The 19,468-nt window shown below is 38.1% G+C and overlaps 1 protein-coding gene across 3 annotated transcripts; it reads right to left on the reverse strand.

Moving 5' to 3' along the window:
* Positions 1-529: 529 nt before the first annotated feature.
* LOC113092958 (AN1-type zinc finger protein 3-like) lies at positions 530-18,394 on the reverse strand. Of its 3 annotated transcripts, XM_026258762.1 has the most exons (7): positions 18,344-18,391; positions 18,046-18,241; positions 7,282-7,322; positions 7,002-7,181; positions 6,577-6,642; positions 5,332-5,499; positions 530-1,836 (listed from the first exon to the last, which is right to left on the reverse strand). In XM_026258762.1, the coding sequence occupies exons 2-7, from the start codon at positions 18,114-18,116 to the stop codon at positions 1,682-1,684; spliced, it is 681 nt and encodes a 226-aa protein (XP_026114547.1). In that variant the 5' UTR covers positions 18,117-18,241; positions 18,344-18,391; the 3' UTR covers positions 530-1,681. The 3 variants fall into 3 exon arrangements, with proteins under 3 accessions (XP_026114547.1, XP_026114548.1, XP_026114546.1); XM_026258763.1 differs by having other exon boundaries at positions 18,025-18,394; XM_026258761.1 differs by having other exon boundaries at positions 18,046-18,393.
* Positions 18,395-19,468: the final 1,074 nt, after the last annotated feature.

Here is a 19,468-nt window from a genome sequence, read left to right on the forward strand (position 1 = left end):
TCGGCCCGGTTCCAAATCGAGCTCTGACCTGCATTTTCAAGCTCTTTTTCTTTTAGAATCTCCTGCACATAAACGGTCTGTTGTAATAATTTATTAAAGAGAAAACCTTTATTGAAGAATTACAGCTTCACCACTTACTCAAATTTTGGGTCAGTACATTTAGTTTTTTGAAGAGAAAGTGTTTAATAGTTCTAATAAAGATTTCGATTTCAAATAAATGCTGTTATATTTTTTACTTTCTAGTCACTAAAAGTAAATAAAAACCTATTGACCCCAAACTTTAAATGGTAGTGTATTAGTATATTTATGAATTGTTCTTCAGCTGTATAAATCAACATGTTTTTGCACAAGCTCTGTGTATATAAATGAAAATCACACTTTAATATAGTAAAAATGAAAAGCACACCATACATCCTCTAATCCAATTTTATTCTTTTTCAGCAAAAGAGGAAAGGAAAAGGAAAACAAGAAAACAAAAAAGAAAGGCTACAGAAATTTATCTTATCCATATCTTCGTTTTTTTTGTATGTTTTTTTTTATGTTAACCTAAAAAGGGCAAAGTAATGCAGCTCTATGCTTAGAGTGAGAGTTAACCAGAAACACAAAGGAGGTTAAATAAGGATTTTTCTTAAGATACACAATATTCATCTTTTTTCTTCAGTTCTGTCCATGTCGACATCTCAACAGAAAACCAGTTAAAGTAAAAAAAAAAAAATTCAAACAAAACAAAAAAACTGCGCCGGTAAATTGAGACTCCGCCTTCCACGTTCCCACCAGAGCTGAACACATCCCTCCATAACGCATGTGAGGGAGGGAAGGAAAGAACCAAAAAGAGTGAATGAATCAAGAGAATATAGAAAGAAAGGTTAGCATGAGCAGGCAGGAAATAAGTACAGGAACTAGTGAGCATGAAGGAGAGAAACTGAGAGAAAAAAGAAAAAAAAAAGCCACCGAGATCTTTAAAAGAGGCAATCTGATGGGAGTCGTACGAGGTTACAGAGTGTGATTATTCAGACCTGAACAAACTAGTTCTCAGATGAGCTGTGGGCTGCCCTTTCCCAACCGAACCCAAACCGAAGGGTACCGTCTGATTTCGCCTCGGCCCTCGTGCCGAACAGCATATGAAAACACAGCTGTAAGTGCATATGTGAGTGTGAGTGTACACAAATAAAACGGCACGGCTCTGATGCGGCCTGTCGGCTCGAGCTGCGTCAGAGCTATACCGGGCCTTTTTTTTATTTATTTTTTTCGGGACGGAGGGGACTTGTTTGATCCAGGTCACCCCCCTTCCCTCGGACAGTGTCTGTCATCGGAACGCTGGAGCAGGAGTTCCCAGAGGTCTCGATCGATCGATGTGTTTCCCCTGGAGTCGATCGCAGCCTCTGAGACGAGAGCAGTTCTCCCAAGTACAGACCGGCAAATTCGTTTGACCTGCTGACCTGCGTTTGGGTGTGTGGAGGGACAGATAACAGAAAGTTAAGGCTGTGCGGGTCGCCTGTGTGTGATGAGCACAAGGCTACTGATGGGGTCACAGGTCAGAGGTCAAGCAGGGGTGTAGGTCCTCCGAGATGTGTTGTGAGGAAAAAAGATGCCACTAACAGGTAAGTGAGTCATGTGGGCGGTGGATAAGCGTGTGTGTGTGTGTGTTGGTGTGTGTGTGTATATGTGTGCAGCGGGGCGTTCAAGAGCACTCCTCTCCGATGCGCTGGCAGGTTCGGCCCACCTTGCGGTCCAGTTTAACCATCTTCAGCACGGCTTCCTCTCGGCCACGGCCCAGATGGTCAAACATACAGTTGTGTTGCTCCGGCAACCGGTGCAACATGCAGAACACATAACCTGAAGACGAGAGAGAGAGGGAGAGCGATCAAAATGAGATGAAAGTGTTGTATAATCTGCTCAAGGTTGATTTTAATAGCTCAGCACGTGACCCTCAGTTTAACGTATTTTAACAGCATGCTTGAGAGCACATTTTGCTTCCCACACACGCCGCCTCTTTAAGACATCAGGAATGGCTCTGAAAAGTCACCAATTACGTCACTGTTAACCCAGCTGAAGTGATGGCTTTTTAAAATTAATGCCGGAGAGCTGGCACAGCGATTATAAGGAGCTCCGATCATTTCTAAGCAAAAAGAAAAGGATTTTAGTGGTGCTTGCCAATGCAGTGCAACACTGGCATGATGAAGGTGTTGTTGGAGGTGCTTACAACTGGAACAATTGAAAAAGAGCTAATCCTCCAAGTCTCGATGATATCCTAAAGCTAGATATTACTTGGGTCTATCCTTCAGTGCAAACCTCTTTACTGTGTTTTTGCCATTTTTTCCCCACTCCAAATCTAATTTCAGTTCTCAATTTAGTGTTCAGTCTGTATAAAAATAATTGTGCATTCATGGTGTTTGTAGCTTAGCTATGATAGAAGCTATGACAAGATATTAAATTAATTCAAAACAAAAAAAAAATTATAATTTGAAAACAAATAAAATAAAGGAAATGTATTAGCACAAAAGTGCTATTCGTTTTATTTAAAAGAAAAATAATATGAAACAAAATCTAAAACGAAAAGCAATTTTTTTGAAACAAATTAAATATTTTTTTTTTGATAAAATAATGTTTAGTAAAAATGTAAGTACATTATACAAATAATAATAGAAAAAATAGCATTTTTTGTATATTATATATTATTATAATTCTATGTAGTCTATTCAGACGTCTTATGTAAAAACTGTGATCTGAGCTCATTTCCAAGTAAATAAAAACCAGATCTGCACACGGAGGAGGATCCATTCCATCCTAAGAGCCTCATTAAGAAGAGAGTCTTGTTAAGCAGTTTAATATATTCATTAATACACATGGTGTTTTTAATGAGTCAGAGATGATTAAAAGCTTACAATTTTTCAATTACTGCAGCCACAGAAGAGCTGCACGGCACTGCACACACCAGTGCATCATGTAGTGCTATTCAGGAGCGACGTCGCTGAAGCTGCAGCCACATGGTCAAAAATGTGCATTTATATTGTAGATGAGTTGTCAGCTTTTGAATTGTCTGATGAGAAAGAAAAACATTGTGCAGCGTTGTTCTCACTGACTGCATGCAACCATGAACAAAGCATAATGTGCTGCCCAATTCATGAAAGATTCACTCAATTGGAGGCGGTTCATATTAACAAATAAAATCGATTAGCAGAGGTCTGAATCAGTCAAACACTTGAAGGAGTACTTTACCGAAAAACAAAAACTAGCTGAAAAATTACCCACTCTCAGTTTGTTTCTTTATGGGAACAAATTTGGAGAAATGTAGCATTCCATCACTTGCTCATAAATGGATTCTCTGCAGTGAATGGGTGCCGTCAGAATGAGAGTCCAAACATCACAATAATCCACACCACTCCAGTCTATCAACAGAAATAGATCCATCACAAAGAAGGTTTTATCTTAAAACCATCGCTTCTGTCTAAAATGAATCCTTGATCCAAAATATAGCTTTTTCCAGAGACCGTCATCAGGAAATCAATCAGGAGAGAAATATATACAGATCAAGCACCATTTATTAGTGTAAACAGTTCTAAACAAATATGTCAGTGGATTTTCATGTGAGAGGACAACATGGGATGGAATTTTTCACTAGAGAAACCAATATTATGAACTGTGGACTTGTGTTTTGGACAGAAGCAAAAGTTTAAAGTAAAAACACCTTAAGGGTGGATTCATTTGATACAAGCATGCAGATTTTCACTTCACAATACATTAACTGCTGGATTGGAGAGTTTGTGGATCACTTGTGGATTATTGTGATGTTTTTATCAGCTGTTTGGACTCTCATACTGACGGCACCCATTCACTGCAGAAGATCCAACGGTGAGCAAGTGATACAATGCTAAATATTCTGATGAAGAAACAAACACACCTACATTTGGGATGACCTGAGGGTGAGTAAATTTTCTCGTTTGACCTAGGGATGTGCCTAAAATCATCGGCCAAAAGAGAATAACAACTGAAAATATCAGCTGAAATGATATGGCGTGCAGCACAGCGCAGTAGTTCAGCTTGCAGGTTTCACTCTCCCTCTAGCAGTACTCACTGCATGGTGAGACGCTCCGCTTAATATTCCTCTCTAAGGTTTTGGTTCTTGGCCCATCTGAATGCTCACTGGAAAATCAGGGTCCGCTCAAATAAGGTGCTGACAGGAAAGTTCTATGTAGCACACTTGTTCCTGTTTCAATGGTGCTACTGCTGTAACATGGTGTAGTAAAGCTGTACTGGGCGGCGCTGGTAAAATGACGCTACCCTCTCCTGATGCTATGCTCTGCTCACATGCTCCTATAGTAATAGCTTTGTTGGACTAAAACATTCAGTTAAATCTGATTCTGTTGCATAGAACTTAAAAATAACCAATTTGACATTTAATATTACTATATTTTCTGTCCAATTTTATTGTTTTACTTTCAATTAAAGTGTGATTATTTAATTGGCTTGTATTTTTTAAATCCAGTATCATTCAAATTGAGTTAAAGTCTTACAAAACTATTTTATATCATTTAATAAAAATAAAAAATAAACTATTATTGAAAAGCATTTTCGGTCTCGGTTTACGCCGAAGTACATCCTGAATTCTCAGCTTCGCTTTGGCCCAGAATTTTCATTTTGGTGCATCCCTAGTTTGAATAATTCTGTTAATTCAATTACTTGCTCACTGGACCACAGGTTATTATCCGTTACTGTACATCAAAACAGATTTCCTAACCATAGGATGAAAATGCGGCAGAGTTTTCAGCATCAAATAACTGCAGGAGTCCTGTCTGAGATGAACCCCGGTGGGATAATGACTCAGATGCGAGCTGTCACGGGAACAGACAGATTCATAAGTGTATTAGCAGAGCAGCGGGAATTGTCATTAGACTGATGACTTACAATACCACCTTCAGTTGAACAAAACAAGACAAAAAATAACTAGCACAGCCAGGAGGACTGATGTTAATGGCACAATCATGTTTAAATGCTCCTTTATTTCATTACCTACAGTTAGAGTCTAACATTTAAATGGCCGAGGGGGGTTAAAATGTACTCCTTTACTTCTGTAGAGATCGAAACATTCTTGCTGAAATTGCTAAATGTCAGTTAAGGAATGAACAAACCCACACGGAATCGGCAGAATTGGAAAGCCCATCATTTACATTATTCTACACGTCTCAGAACTAGTGATGTGATGTGACAACTTAAAGACTTTCGTTGCCATCAACAAAGCTGTCCAGATTTCAGGCGTGCGAATCAGGAAGCATTACAGTTTTGTCACATCATCTCACAGACGACAAGCCACAAGATGACGGCCATACTAACCACAGCGACAGGACCCCAGCTCCTGTTGTACGAGCTCCAGTTTGGTTTGGCAGCGATGGCACCGCCGACGGTTCTTTTGCTTGGGAACTCGTGGAGAATCTTCAGAACATGAGGCTTCACCGACACGAACACGCTTCTCTGGAGACGACTCGCTCTCCGATCCTGAGGCTGAACACACAACACACACACTTATGTAGTTGCAAGTGCATTGCTGTTTTAGATTTAAAGGATGTAGGCCTTACTAAGTGTGTGCCAAGTTGTTCTGAATGGTGTTCCCACTCATCCAAAAAAATTATGATTCAGAATATGAATAATTACATTTCTCAAACTTTACAATACATTTTTCAGGTTCATTAAGTCTATTCAATAGTAGAATCCTGCCATGATTAACTCATCCTCCACTTATTCCAAACCTATAAGATTTTCTTTCTTCTGTTGAACACAAAAGATGATATCTAAAAAATGTTGGTAACAAAACAGTTAATTGTAGATATATAACATTAACAACATAGACAGCAGCATGTAAATTAGGCTGCTGTCCCTTTAAAACCTAATGCACAGATGTAACATCCTGGTCCACATCAATTTGTGTCATAGCCAGCTGTGTTTATGTAAATACTAACCAAGATGCAAGTGCATTCTGACATCATTTCATGTATATTTGACCAGATAAAATAAAATTAGCCACAAAAGAGAACTAAATCTGTAATCACAAGCTGTCTGAGGGGCGACTTTCTGTGCATGCTTCAGATGTGTTATCTCTAAATATATCGCCATAGCACCCAGTTCTAAGAAGCGGGTATAACTTGGACCCACTGCAGAGGGATGTCAGAGGTGGCAGAAAATTTGCAAATACACATGGTTTGACCAAAGCTTCTACTCTACTGATTTAGCTCTCTCTGCCCTTGGTTATTCAGTATAAACCAGAGCTTCCAGTGGTTTTAGAGCTTTAAAACTCTTACTTTTTGTGGATGGAGAGGTGGAAAGAATGTAAAGTAATGAAACATTTTTGCATTGATTCACAAAAAATGTATACAAAAAAGAATAAATCAATTATGTTAACTTACGGAGAAAGTTAACTTGTGTAATTTGCAACACCTGATTACCTTCAAACAGATGCTTTGAGTCTAACCACATTCATTTGCTGCTGTAGATTTACAACTCCGTTCCTCAGTGGTGTGATGTGCTAGACGATTATTAAAAGCTGGCAGACACACGCACATACAGAACAGTGGTGAGGTGTACCTGAGTCGCAGGGTCGTTTTGTAGGAGTGGATAGCGTGCCGCGAGCTGTGTCTGTACTGGAGACTTCTGGGAGAGAGAGAATGATATAAGATTTAGATTTATGCATTTGGCAGATGCATTTATTCGAAACTATATATACATTGCATTTATCAGTTCATGTGTTCCCTGGAAATCAAACCCATGACCTTGGTGTTGCTATTTAGAAGCGTTTTTCCCTGCAACCCTCCATTTGTGAACCACTGGTCTAGATCTCAAAGGATTCAGATTTTCAGGTTGTCTTCAACTGCAGTATTATCTTGCAGTGGTCTATCATTCTCTATGACTGCTGTGTGATATTAAAAAAATAAGGGCCCATCTGAGACCAGATGCAACAAGCGTTGAAATGTCATCTCAGTTATTTGAAGACAGAATTTGTGTGTCCTCACCGTCCTGTGCAGGAAGAGGCGTGGCTTCTGTCGAGGGCTCTTCAGAGCTGGCTGGCTTGGAGGACTGGGTTTGGCTACTGCTGCTGCTCGTCTCGTTACAGAAGACTGCTGATTGGCTATTGCTTGAGCTGGGGGCGGGCTCTGGAGTGCAGTCCTCGTCTGGTGGTTTCTTCTGTATGTCTGAGGGAGAGAACAGACAGAGCATCACTCAAACACAGTTCAGACACACTGATTCAAGTATAACTGTGATTATATAGACCATGTGATGTAAGTCACTTACCAGCAAAACATTTGGAGCATAGGTTCATGGTTTTGCTGGACCTGGAGAGAAAAAAGGATAGAAAGAAGATGTTCCCTTGAATATCTATATAGAGAAATTCCATAATTCTTCGTACAGATTTCAATACAAAAAAAAAGAAAAACAGAACAAACAAATTAAAGGGTTCCCATACTTTATCCAATGCATTTCCTGCATGACCTTTCCAATTGTTTGTGATTACTGGATAAAGGTGTGTAGAAGTGAATTTGATTTAGAACCAGTTCTTCTGACTCACTGAAAAGAACTCAAAAAGTCTTGAAAAAACTATTTGCTCACAAAACAAACAACCCTATGGCTTGCAATCAAGTTTTCCCCAACACAAGAGCAATACCTATTTAATAAGCTATTTTAGTGGGGACATTTGAAAAACAAATGGGAATTGTTTGCAGTGTGAACAAAGCCTCAGAGGCCTCTTCAGTGGAGAGCTCTTCACTGTTCTTTGCTTGCAGTCTGAGGGTGGTGACATCAAACACTTTACTTTACACACACGCAAACAGCCATTGCACTTCCTGCACACGTTTGAAACTGTCTCCCAGGATGACACAGGTTACCAATGAAAACAACATCAACAGACCTTCTTCAGCACAATCAAGAGCAATCATAATCAGCACCCAATCAAGGAGGCGGAAGGAAGCATGGGGAGAGAGCAGGGCATTGTGGGTAGGAATAATAAATATTAAGAAGATGTGCGCACATTAGAGTCTTGAAGAGCACATCACTACATGAACACACCACTGGGGCATCTGTGTGTGTATGAGGAATAAAAAGGTTGGAAAGTTGTTTTTGACAGTGCTGATTATAATGATTGTCACTGACATATTATGACTGGCTGATCAATGCAATAAAGCCCACCAACAAAAAACTGGTCCACAAATCAGCCAGAATAGATTGCATGGGTGGAAGATTAAACTAATTATAAAGTCTACAATTCGACAACCAATGATACATCACCACTTTTGATCAAATCCAAAATGTAACGTACAAAAGAATCTGTGGGTGAGGATATTTTGAACAGCCACATGAATCGATAATTAAACCTACACTCCATACTTGCAACTTTCATTACCCTTGCTATGTTCACCAAGGATTTGCTGGCTAATGATCCAAAAAGAAAGTGATTATCAGTAATTAAAGCTACATGATGAGAGCTAGTAGTAACAAACAAGATACTTGCTAATATATTATGCAGCTGTTGTGTAAATGGTTGTGTAAAAGAAAAATTAAGAAAGTGGTAAATGATTGCATTAAAACCAATAATGTTTAAAATGCATTCAACTTCAGTTGGGGAGAACAAAGCACATACCCACACACAAAAACACAAACACTTTAACTCTAACATGCATGACATTTACCCACATTGTGCAGTAGGGATGCACCGGTTGACCGGCCATATACCGGTTTTTGGTCTTTTTTCGGCCAATTTTTCCAGAAGTGCGCTCGCGTGCACAGACTACATTGTAATCATTCGCTATCATGTAATTTGTGTGGAAGTGTTTCCAAATCTGTGCGCAGGACACGGGCAGCCGTTCAGCACTGGAAGTGCATAGCTACACGTCTGAAAGCGATTAGCCGTTGGTGTACTGGCGTACAAAATAAGCATTTTTTTTTGTAAAGTAGAATTGCATACACGTTTGAAAAGCCAGAAGTAAACGTCAGTTCTGGATAGGATGATTATTTTTACTTTACCTTAAAATAACAGACTTAATTTGATTTAAAAATCACCTGCTGTAGCACACTTAAAAAAAAATGTAAGTGCTTCATTCATCTAATTAAAAAAATTTAGGGTTATGATTCACATCTATATTTTTTTAACTTTAGACAACAGTTATTCAAATTTCATTAGCTCAAGTTAAAAAATATGTGAATCATTACCCTACTTTGTTTTTTAATTGGATGAATGAAACACGTTGCATCTTTGTTTTATTCGCATCAACATTATTTAATTTTAACATTTTGGAATAATATATTTATATAGCATAATTTTATTTAGTCTCCCTGGTAAAGATATATATTTTTTCAAACCAAAACTAAAATACTGAATGCTGATTAAGAAACATCTTATTGAATGTGTGTTGATTGTGTTGTTTGGATTGTAGAACTATGCAGTTATTGCCTTTAATTCCACATGGTTACAGTAAATCTTTTAATTTAAGGCCAGTTCTATGTAGTTTCAACCCAATTCAAAAACAAAAGCTAAATGCTGATGTCTGTACCATCTGTGTTTGTATTGAATGTAGGCTACTTATTGTGCAATTTCAGATGGTTATTGTTTTTCAATAGCCAAAAGCCAGTTTGGCCTATTAAATACCAAATAAACATCTTATTTATGCACACTTTCCTTCTTTTTTGTTTGTTGCTTTAAGATAAAAATAAATAAAGGAAAAATCGGAAATCGGTATCGACCAGTTTGCTTGTAATGGAATGCATAGTCGATATAAAAAATTGGATGACGAGTAATTTCTTACTGTTAAATTCAGAAAAAACAGAGGTGTTAATCATAGGGCCTAAAAAACTCTGCTTATAATAAACTAGAACACTGTCTAAGACTTGATGGCTGCTCTGTCAATTCTTCGTCATCAGTTAGGAACCTAGGTGTGCTACTTGATCGCAATCTTTCCTTAGAAAGCCACGTTTCTAGCATTTGTAAAACTGCATTTTTCCATCTCAAAAATATATCTAAATTACGGCCTATGCTCTCAATGTCAAATGCAGAAATGTTAATCCATGCATTTATGACTTCAAGGTTAGACTATTGTAATGCTTTATTGGGTGGTTGTTCTGCACGCTTGGTAAACAAACTACAGCTAGTCCAAAATGCAGCAGCAAGAGTTCTTACTAGAACCAGGAAGTATGACCATATTAGCCCAGTCCTGTCCACACTGCACTGGCTCCCTATCAAACATCGTATAGATTTTAAAATATTGCTTATTACTTATAAAGCCCTGAATGGTTTAGCACCTCAGTATTTGAATGAGCTCCTTTTACATTATACTCCTCTACGTCCGCTACGTTCTCAAAACTCAGGCAATTTGATAATACCTAGAATATCAAAATCAACTGCGGGCGGCAGATCCTTTTCCTATTTGGCGCCTAAACTCTGGAATAACCTACCTAACATTGTTCGGGAGGCAGACACACTCTTGCAGTTTAAATCTAGATTAAAGACCCATCTCTTTAACCTGGCATACACATAACATACTAATATGCTTTTAATATCCAAATCCGTTAAAGGATTTTTAGGCTGCATTAATTAGGTAAACCGGAACCGGAAACACTTCACATAACACCGTACTTTCTACATCATTAGAAGAATGGCATCTACGCTAATATTTGTCTGTTTCTCTCTTGTTCCGAGGTCACCGTGGCCACCAGATCCAGTCTGTGTCCAGATCAGAGGGTCACTGCAGTCACCCGGATCCAGTACGTATCCAGACCAGATGGTGGATCAGCACCTAGAAAGGACCTCTACTGCCCTGAAAGACAGCGGAGACCAGGACAACTAGAGCCCCAGATACAGAACCCCTGTAAAGACCTTGTCTCAGAGTAGCACCAGGACAAGACCACAGGAAACAGATGATTCTTCTGCACAATCTGACTTTGCTGCAGCCTGGAATTGAACTACTGGTTTTCGTCTGGTCAGAGGAGAACTGACCCCCCAACTGAGCCTGGTTTCTCCCAAGGTTTTTTTCTCCATTCTGTCACCGATGGAGTTTCGGTTCCTTGCCGCTGTCGCCTCTGGCTTGCTTAGTTGGGGTCACTTCATCTACAGCGATATCATTGACTTGATTGCAAATAAAAACAGACACTATTTCAACTGAACAGAGATGACATAACTGAATTCAATGATGAACTGCCTTTAACTATCATTTTGCATTATTAAGACACTGTTTTCCAAATGAATGTTGTTCAGTGCTTTGACGCAATGTATTTTGTTTAAAGCACTATATAAATAAAGGTGATTGATTAAAGGTGATTGTAAAAAAATCTGTATCAGAATCGGCCATGAAAAATCATGATTGTGCATCCCTATTGTGCAGCCAAACTTTTAGATATTTTCAGGAAATGCAACTTTTTTTATGTGTGTGTGTGTGTGCATGCATGGTCTTCCTCAGTCACATGACTCCAGCTCAATCAAGCGGCCTCTCTCCGGATTAATCTGACATCTTCTGTTAAATGTCATCTGTAATTAAGGCTTATGAAATGAGGAAACAGCCCAATCATCACACCCTTAATCAAGCCATTTAACTAAATAACACCGAATCTAATTCAGAGACGTTATTGATGCCGTGCTTCCTACAGAATGAACCCACCTGCCAATAATTGGCTCTAACTACATACTAAACAAAACAATATTACCATTTTAATGTTTTACTTATTATTGTTTTATATAATTAAAAAGTTTTTCAAAAACAGCAAATATGTCTCTTCAAAAGATGATGCTATATCTACAAACATACTCAAAGTCTCAAATGCTATTAAAAAGCAATTCAGATTCGGGGGCCGTTTTGACTGATCCAAATGTATCGATTCACTCAAACAGGACACTCCAGACTCTTAGCATCTATTCACCAGCATGTGAAGTCCTACCTAATAACTGAATACACACATAAACCACCACATCTCTGTATACGTGACGTTAACATCTGCAGCAACTCAGCTAGCAACGAGAACGTTGCATATTTTAAAAAGTAACTGCTGTTCAAGGTCTAATATTACTGCAATTACATTGAAAGAAAAATAAAGTAACACTGAATTGGTTACGGCTTTCTTTAGCAGTAATGAGAGCATTCTGTGGGAATCACAGGGGACGGTGGATCCAAACACAACAGATGATCTCACTCTCCACACTCATTCCCTGCCTGCACCACCTCCCAAAAGATAATGCATTCTTGAAAATGACAAGACCGACGTGCTAACAGGTGTTAAAATGGAAGATGCCAGATGGAAGTTCGGAAATGGGATGAAAAATGAAACGCCACTGCTGCCCTTCACACTTCAGCCCCTCTGAACTGCAGCGCCCTCTATCTACACGTATAAAGAAATGTCTTTGTGGAACAGTACTAGGCTTGGGCGGTAATACGGTAATATGGTATACCGCGGGATCTAAGAGTAGCAACGGTATCAGTTTCAATACCTTCATACTAAAAAAAAAAAACAATGCACTTATATGGGAGACAAGGATTAATCGAAGCTGAATCGGAGCTGAAATAACAGCCTACTGTTTTGGGCCAGTTACTCAAGGAGACGAGGACTCACTTCTCTGGTGGAAAAATGCTGCCTTGACTAGATATGATGCCACTTGCCATGTTTATGTTAATTCAACTCTGGTTGACTGTTGTGGGTCTATTTGCACTTTTTTTAATAAGCTGCTCTTTGCTATGAAAAGTTGTTTGGGTGGTGCGATTTAATTTTAATTGATTTGTGTGCACGTCTCTGCGTGAAAACTGTTCTGGATGTTTATGTTATTTTGTCATTGTTTCAGTATTAGTGTTTGTTATTCAGTTTCTGAACGGTTTGGGCACAAGCCAACAGTTTGGTGATGCTGTCTGAGCCTTACGTCATTTTTTTTTATTATTCACAGTAAAACCTAAGTAAAATAGGGAGGAGGTTTGACAGTATCAAAATTTGGATACCGCCCAAGCCTAAACAGTACAGATTTTGATTCAACTTTAAAATCAAACATTTTTGCTATGAATAATTAGATCTTTTGGTTTGCATTCATACAGTTGTAAACAAAAACAAGTGAAATTACATATTAGATTACCCATATATAGAAGGATGTGCTGTTGTTTTACATTTCAAGTATTTTTCTTGACACTGGTTATCAAAACAGAGCTGCATTTGCCTGTGCCATTCAACACTGGCTGGGCAAGTCTACACAAGGTTTAGGCAAGAACCACTCATGTTTCGAGACTGCTTTTACACATGCAACAGGTTAGCCGAAACCTTTCCCTCAAGTATTGATTTTCTAGGTTTTACGCTTTGTCCAATGGGTTGAACAAAGGCCTTCTGTAGCAAATTGATGCATTTTTGTAAGAAACATATCCATATTCAGAATGTAATAATCACTTTAATCTAGCTTGCGCTCAGTTATAAAACAGAAGCAGCTCCGAGCAGATGACGTATGAGGTCAGTGTAAAACCAACATTTGTTAACAGTAGCAAAGGAAGCAAAGTGTCCTTGTAAGGAAAACTAGTATTGTCTTAGCTTATATCGAAATCCTCGTTTTGTAATTAGTGACCATTGTTTTGTTTATAGCTTTCTGTTGCGTTTCCGCGTACGTCACTTCTGAGCCGTGCATGTGCATGAGCTGACCTCCATACGTCATTACCCTGAAACTACTTCGTTTACAACTGTGAGACACTTTTTTATTGGATGAGCTTTTTATTAAAATTCTCATGGACCGATGGAGTGAAACACCCACTGAGTGGCATCAAACAGCCTGAAAGATCTAAGACAATTTTTAAAATAACTCCAACTAAATTTGTCTAAAAGAAGTAAGTCATATACACCTAGGATGACTTCAGGGTGAGTAATTTATGGGCTAATTTTCATTTTTGGCTGAACTAACCCTTTAACTGTTTATGAGGTTGGGTGACTAATTATTAAATGCATTTAAAAATTAAATAGGGATTTGTTATAAAATGGCTTAAATGATTTTGTAACCATTTGTAAACTAAAAATGTTTAATGCTTCCTCAAAGCTTCATACTAAACAATAACAATAATTCCATTTAATCATGGTCATTTAAATGCACCAATACACCAATAAACATTAAAACAACATCTACCAACATACCGTCTTTGCAAAGAAAACAATGCAGAAAGCAAAGACACACAAAAATGGACAGCTTTAACAATGACAAATTAATCAAACTTGACTTTACAAATCATGATTTACTCACCCTCATGTCATTCCCAACCCATATGATTTAATTTTTCATGGAGTACAAAAGGAGAGCTGCTGAATAATACAAATAATGAGATCTTGGCCTCTTTATCACATAAAACTACTGTATGCTTTCTGTCAAGTGGACTTTATCATACTTTTTTTTTTCTTTGGAGCTTGCAGTTAGTGCTGGGTGGTTTGAACAAAAATTTATATCACGTTTTTTTTTTTCTAAATTATGCCAGTTTCCCGGTTTATGACGTTTTTTTTAATGCATAATCAGGTGTACAATGATATTCCAAGATGTTCTTTTAGCCCGACAGCACTTGCATAAAATGGTTGTTTGGTTGACGTCGGATTTTTGGAAACCAAAAAACCTCCAAACAACAGACCGCAACCTCGTGCAGTATGAACGCTGGAACCCGATAACATGGGTGCGTAAAAAAAACACGCAATACACACTGCAGATGAAGTATGTGTGAAACAGGCGTTATAACGTAACACGAGAGCACTGCTGAGTTTACCCTCACCATGCCTCGCAGTCGCTGCAACATTGTAAAGGGTCTGTCTGAAACAGTGTCGCGCAGACGCGGCGCAGCATAACGTTCATTCTGAACGTTGAGTAATTAAATACATTGGTATGGCGGTTTATTAAAAATTTATATCGTAATGAAAATTTACACTGGTTTTCAGTACTAACCGGTTTACCGCCCAGCACTACCTGCAGTAATTATAAAAATAAAATAAAATAAAAAAAATCACAGTAAAAAGGAAAACTGGGACTTTGATGTTACAAGGCTGAGTCAACATACACCTCTTTCAGGACATTTACTATATCATTTCGTAAATCTATACACAAAGCAAACCAGTCAACCTGTTCAAGTCGGAGTCTGAAAGGGAAAAACAGTCAAGGAATCAGAATAAAGATGGGCTGTGGTTTAAATCTGCAGGACACAGCTATCAAAAGCCAGATATGATGTGCCATGTTAACGTCCCGTTTCAAACCTCGTATGCATCTACAATGACAGCAACTGTCACTTGAATAGAGTCCAAAATAAACCACTGCTGCAATCTATTGGGAGTGTTTCAGTCACACAAACATGACATTTAAAGCAAAGACATATACTACAGGGATCATGACAAAGATGAAAAGACCAATTTGTGGATTATTCATCACTTGTCATCATTTTTAATCTAACAAAATACACACACACCCATGTACTCTCTCTCACACACACACACACACACACACACACACATTGAGGTAAACCTTGACTTTGTTCCAGAGAATGCTTCTGACCAAATGACAGCACTCAATTGGGTCATTAATTTAATATTGCAATAAAGCATGACATTGCATTCTGACATTTTTTTTGTGGCTAGTTGCACTAAACAGGTAGTCTCAACCCAAACTCACAACACTGGTTCAGTGAACCTTGCTTTGTTGGAATGTGTGGACAAAAATGGTCTTCTAATTGGTTGCTGGATGACAAGTCGACAGATGTGACTGATCCACCACTGATTAATCAATTATGAAGATATGCACATAGAATTAGCAGGCATTTCTATCACATTCAGTTCCCTAAATCTCCTTTGTGAAACACTGACCTATCAACCGATTTACGATCTAATATACAAAATAAAAAAGTCAGATTAAGCCTTTTCTTAAAATAGTTTAGTTATGGGGTAAAGTGATCAAATCACTTGATTCACAAGCAAAGTAACATGTAATTACTGGTGTTACATCAGCATTTGATCCAACCTTTGCTTTATCTGTTTTTTTTTTTTACTAATGAAAGCAAATTGACAAATGGCTAATAAAAAGCTGTGGAAAGATCACTTGTCAGAGGTCTGTCTTGGTCTTGCCCAGATCTGGTACATTTGTTTAAAGCACAGACAGCTAGAAGTGTCAAATGACTGCACCTGTGAGTCTGACACATGCTTGAAGAAGAGCCCTGACTGATGTGTCACTCGAGGAAAAGGCAAACTGTCATTAGCCTTTGATGACTGTGTCTACCTGAACAGCATTTTAAGTAGGGCTGCAATATTAATCTAAATTAAATCGCAAAGACAATAAATCGCGATTAGGCAGAAACCGCGATTGTCATTTGTAACTTTCAGTGAAGCAGTTCTGTGATCAGCAGTAAATCTCCATCCGAAAATCCAAATATGCCCCGAAGAAGGAATCCAGAAAATGCCTATTGCTACAGCTGAATAAACAGATTAAACGGCTTTCACTGATTCAACTTTTTATTATTATAATTTTCATCGAAATAAAGTTTATCTAGAATGAAATGCTAATCAACATAGCCTTTATCACTGCTTAGAATACAATGAAATACTGTGTGCCCTTAATTATTCTGTTTAAGAAGCCACATCATCTCACTGAAGGATTTATTTCAAACACTTGACTAACGGTATGAAGTGAATTTGTAGTAAAAAAACATTATTAAATGTGCTATTTTCAACGTGCTCTCAGATGGAGCAGAATTACTTCACAGAGCCATAGTTCACAGAGAAGATAAACAAACAGTTTTCATTATCGCAAGCAATTTCATAATTCTACGATTATGAAAAAGATTTTGCATAGCTAGTCAGAGAACTAAGGCTCTGTGTAGAAAATATTGCTCCACCTGAAAGCAGGTGACGGAGATTTACGACTTATCACAGAACCTGCTTTAATGACAAAATGTGCATGACAATAGCGATAAATCGTGTTCGATAAATCATGCAGCCCTAATTTTAAGGCTTCAGAACTGTGCATCAAATGTTCAAAATGTGGTCTAGGTAAGAAGGAAAAAAAAATCCCAAAATGTTGTCAAGGACAAGAGTTTTCAAATTGGGGCAAAGGGACCCAAAGGGGCCGCAAGGGAGTGCTAGGGTTCAGTGGAAAAGTTTACAGAAACGCAGTGTTAAAAAGGCATTCTAAAATAATAATAAGTGTAAAAAAAAAAAAAAAAAAAAAAATACAAATGCATAAATAATCCAGTAGGAAAATGGTGCAATAATGCAATAGAAAAATATATATATATTTATAAACATTAATGATTCACAGCATAAACTTGATCATTTACACACACACACACACAAAAAGAGAGCTGCTTTTTTTTTATTCTAGGATTGTAGCCTCTAAAAGATTGAAACCCCCTTGGTCTAGGAAGCCTACACACAATGTTTTGAAATGCATGTCTCATAATGTCACCTGTAATGCCCTAAAAAGCTATCTAGGTAGCCATCTTACTAGGTTCTGAAATACAATCCAAAAATGATTGTCAACTTAAATGTTGCCTAAGTAGGCAGGACGCTAGATTTCAAATACAGCCAAAAAAATGTAAATAAAAAATAAAATGATGAACCGAATCAAAATAACAAAGAAAGATGCCAAAAAAATTAATCTGCAAACGGTCTAAAATGCTACAAACAATCCATAAGTTTTCTGAATACAAAACGAACATTATGCAATCTATAATGCCCAAAAAAGCTGTGAAGATAAGGCTTTCAAACTCAGCCAATGATTGTGACAGAGGACAGTAGGAAATGAGTGATCTGTCAGTCCAGCTCACAAGGCTCGTTAAAAACCACCAAATCGCCCAAATCTGCTTTAGATGAGCCTGGATATTTAAATGCAATGTGTGTTTGATGGATGTATGAGTCTTATGCGTGTTCGAGGGGAAACAGCAGCTGTGGATGTGAAAAACAGGAGTGGTTGTTCCCCACCCCCATCCATCGGCCTACAACAATGAACAACAAACACTTCACATTTCATTCACATTTTTCGCCGTGTCCACATCTAATTCGGCGCACAGGTATACTCACGTGTAAAATTAATCATCTTACCCCCAAAATCCACAAGGGCAGCGGGGAGGAATACTAGGCGGCTTGCTGCGCTCGCTTCCTGTGTCCCCCATGGTGGCGATGTGAAGGCGGCAGGTTTCTGCGGGAAACACCGGGGATCCGCTCGCGGCCTAACGCTTTTGCGGGAATTCCTCGGCTCGACGTTTAATCAAAAACGCTTTACAACGAAATCCCCGAGCTGAAAACAAAGCATAAGAAGTGAAAGACGCGGACACGAGCGGCCGTTTCTATGAATTCGATGTAATTTTTGACAAAATTCAAGAAATTAACGGCCGCGTACAGTCCGACGGACCGCACCGGGAGTCGAGGCCGATCAGCTGGCGAGTGGAAGATACCAAGTCTTGAATAGGGTTTTGTTAATCATAAGTAAAAAATAATTTAAACGACAACATTCCGGTTTTGCTTATATTCTCACAAAAACTTGTTGTGTAAAAGTTAAATACATATTATTATGTTTACGTGTTCGACCATGTATATATTAACATCACATTAATAAGAGTTTTAGCGATCCAATATACCCCAAAAAAGAAATTGGAACTTCCCAAGCTGTATTCCTTGTATGTAAAGGGGATTTGTGCTTTAAAGCTGTTTAAGTACAAGTCCTGCTGCAGACCCGTACATACGGTAGCCTTGACTACAACGCATATTTAAGCAAAATACAATTGTATTAAAAGAATGAAATAACACTTCAAATACATGACATTGAATATCACACTGACAACACGCTGGCTCAAGGCCATACAGTTTTGCATCTTTCTCTCTCTCTCTCTCTCTCTCTCTCTCTCGGAAGGGTGGGTTTCCAGTGATTGAATTGTATAAAAATCTTAACTTCTATTATATATGTACCTTTTTAGAAGTTGTGTTGAAAATATTCAGGGTACATAACTATTTGTGTCTACACACTTCAAGAATGAAAACTAGAAATTGGGAAGGTGCATCTGCATCAGTCTGTTGTTGGTTCACTGAAAAGTCAGTCTCAAGTAAGCTTTGAGTTTGAATGTTACACATGCTTAATGGACTTTAAATAAGATTTATAAAGTTGTAAAGGATGGACGGATAGACAGACAGATAGATAGATACAGGGCCACTACTGACCAAATGTGTGCCCTAAGCAGAATTTCATTGTTGTGCCCCCACATCCAAATATTATGAAAAAAAAATCTACTACTATCAGAATCAGAAAGAGCTTTATTAACAAGTATGCTTGTGCATACAAAGAATTTGTTTTAGTGACATAAGCTTCCAGTACACAGAGGCAATACAAAATGTTTTTTTTTACAAATAATAATAATTTGCAAATAAATAAGTGTATAAACATTTGTGCTATAAATTATAACGGAACAGGATTGAGTAAGATGCAGGGATACTAGGATGGAGGGGTAACAAATAAATATAAGGATATTGC

Source organism: Carassius auratus, unplaced genomic scaffold (genome assembly GCF_003368295.1).
Source record: "Carassius auratus strain Wakin unplaced genomic scaffold, ASM336829v1 scaf_tig00214790, whole genome shotgun sequence".
In the NCBI taxonomy this organism is placed as follows: Eukaryota; Metazoa; Chordata; class Actinopteri; order Cypriniformes; family Cyprinidae; genus Carassius; species Carassius auratus.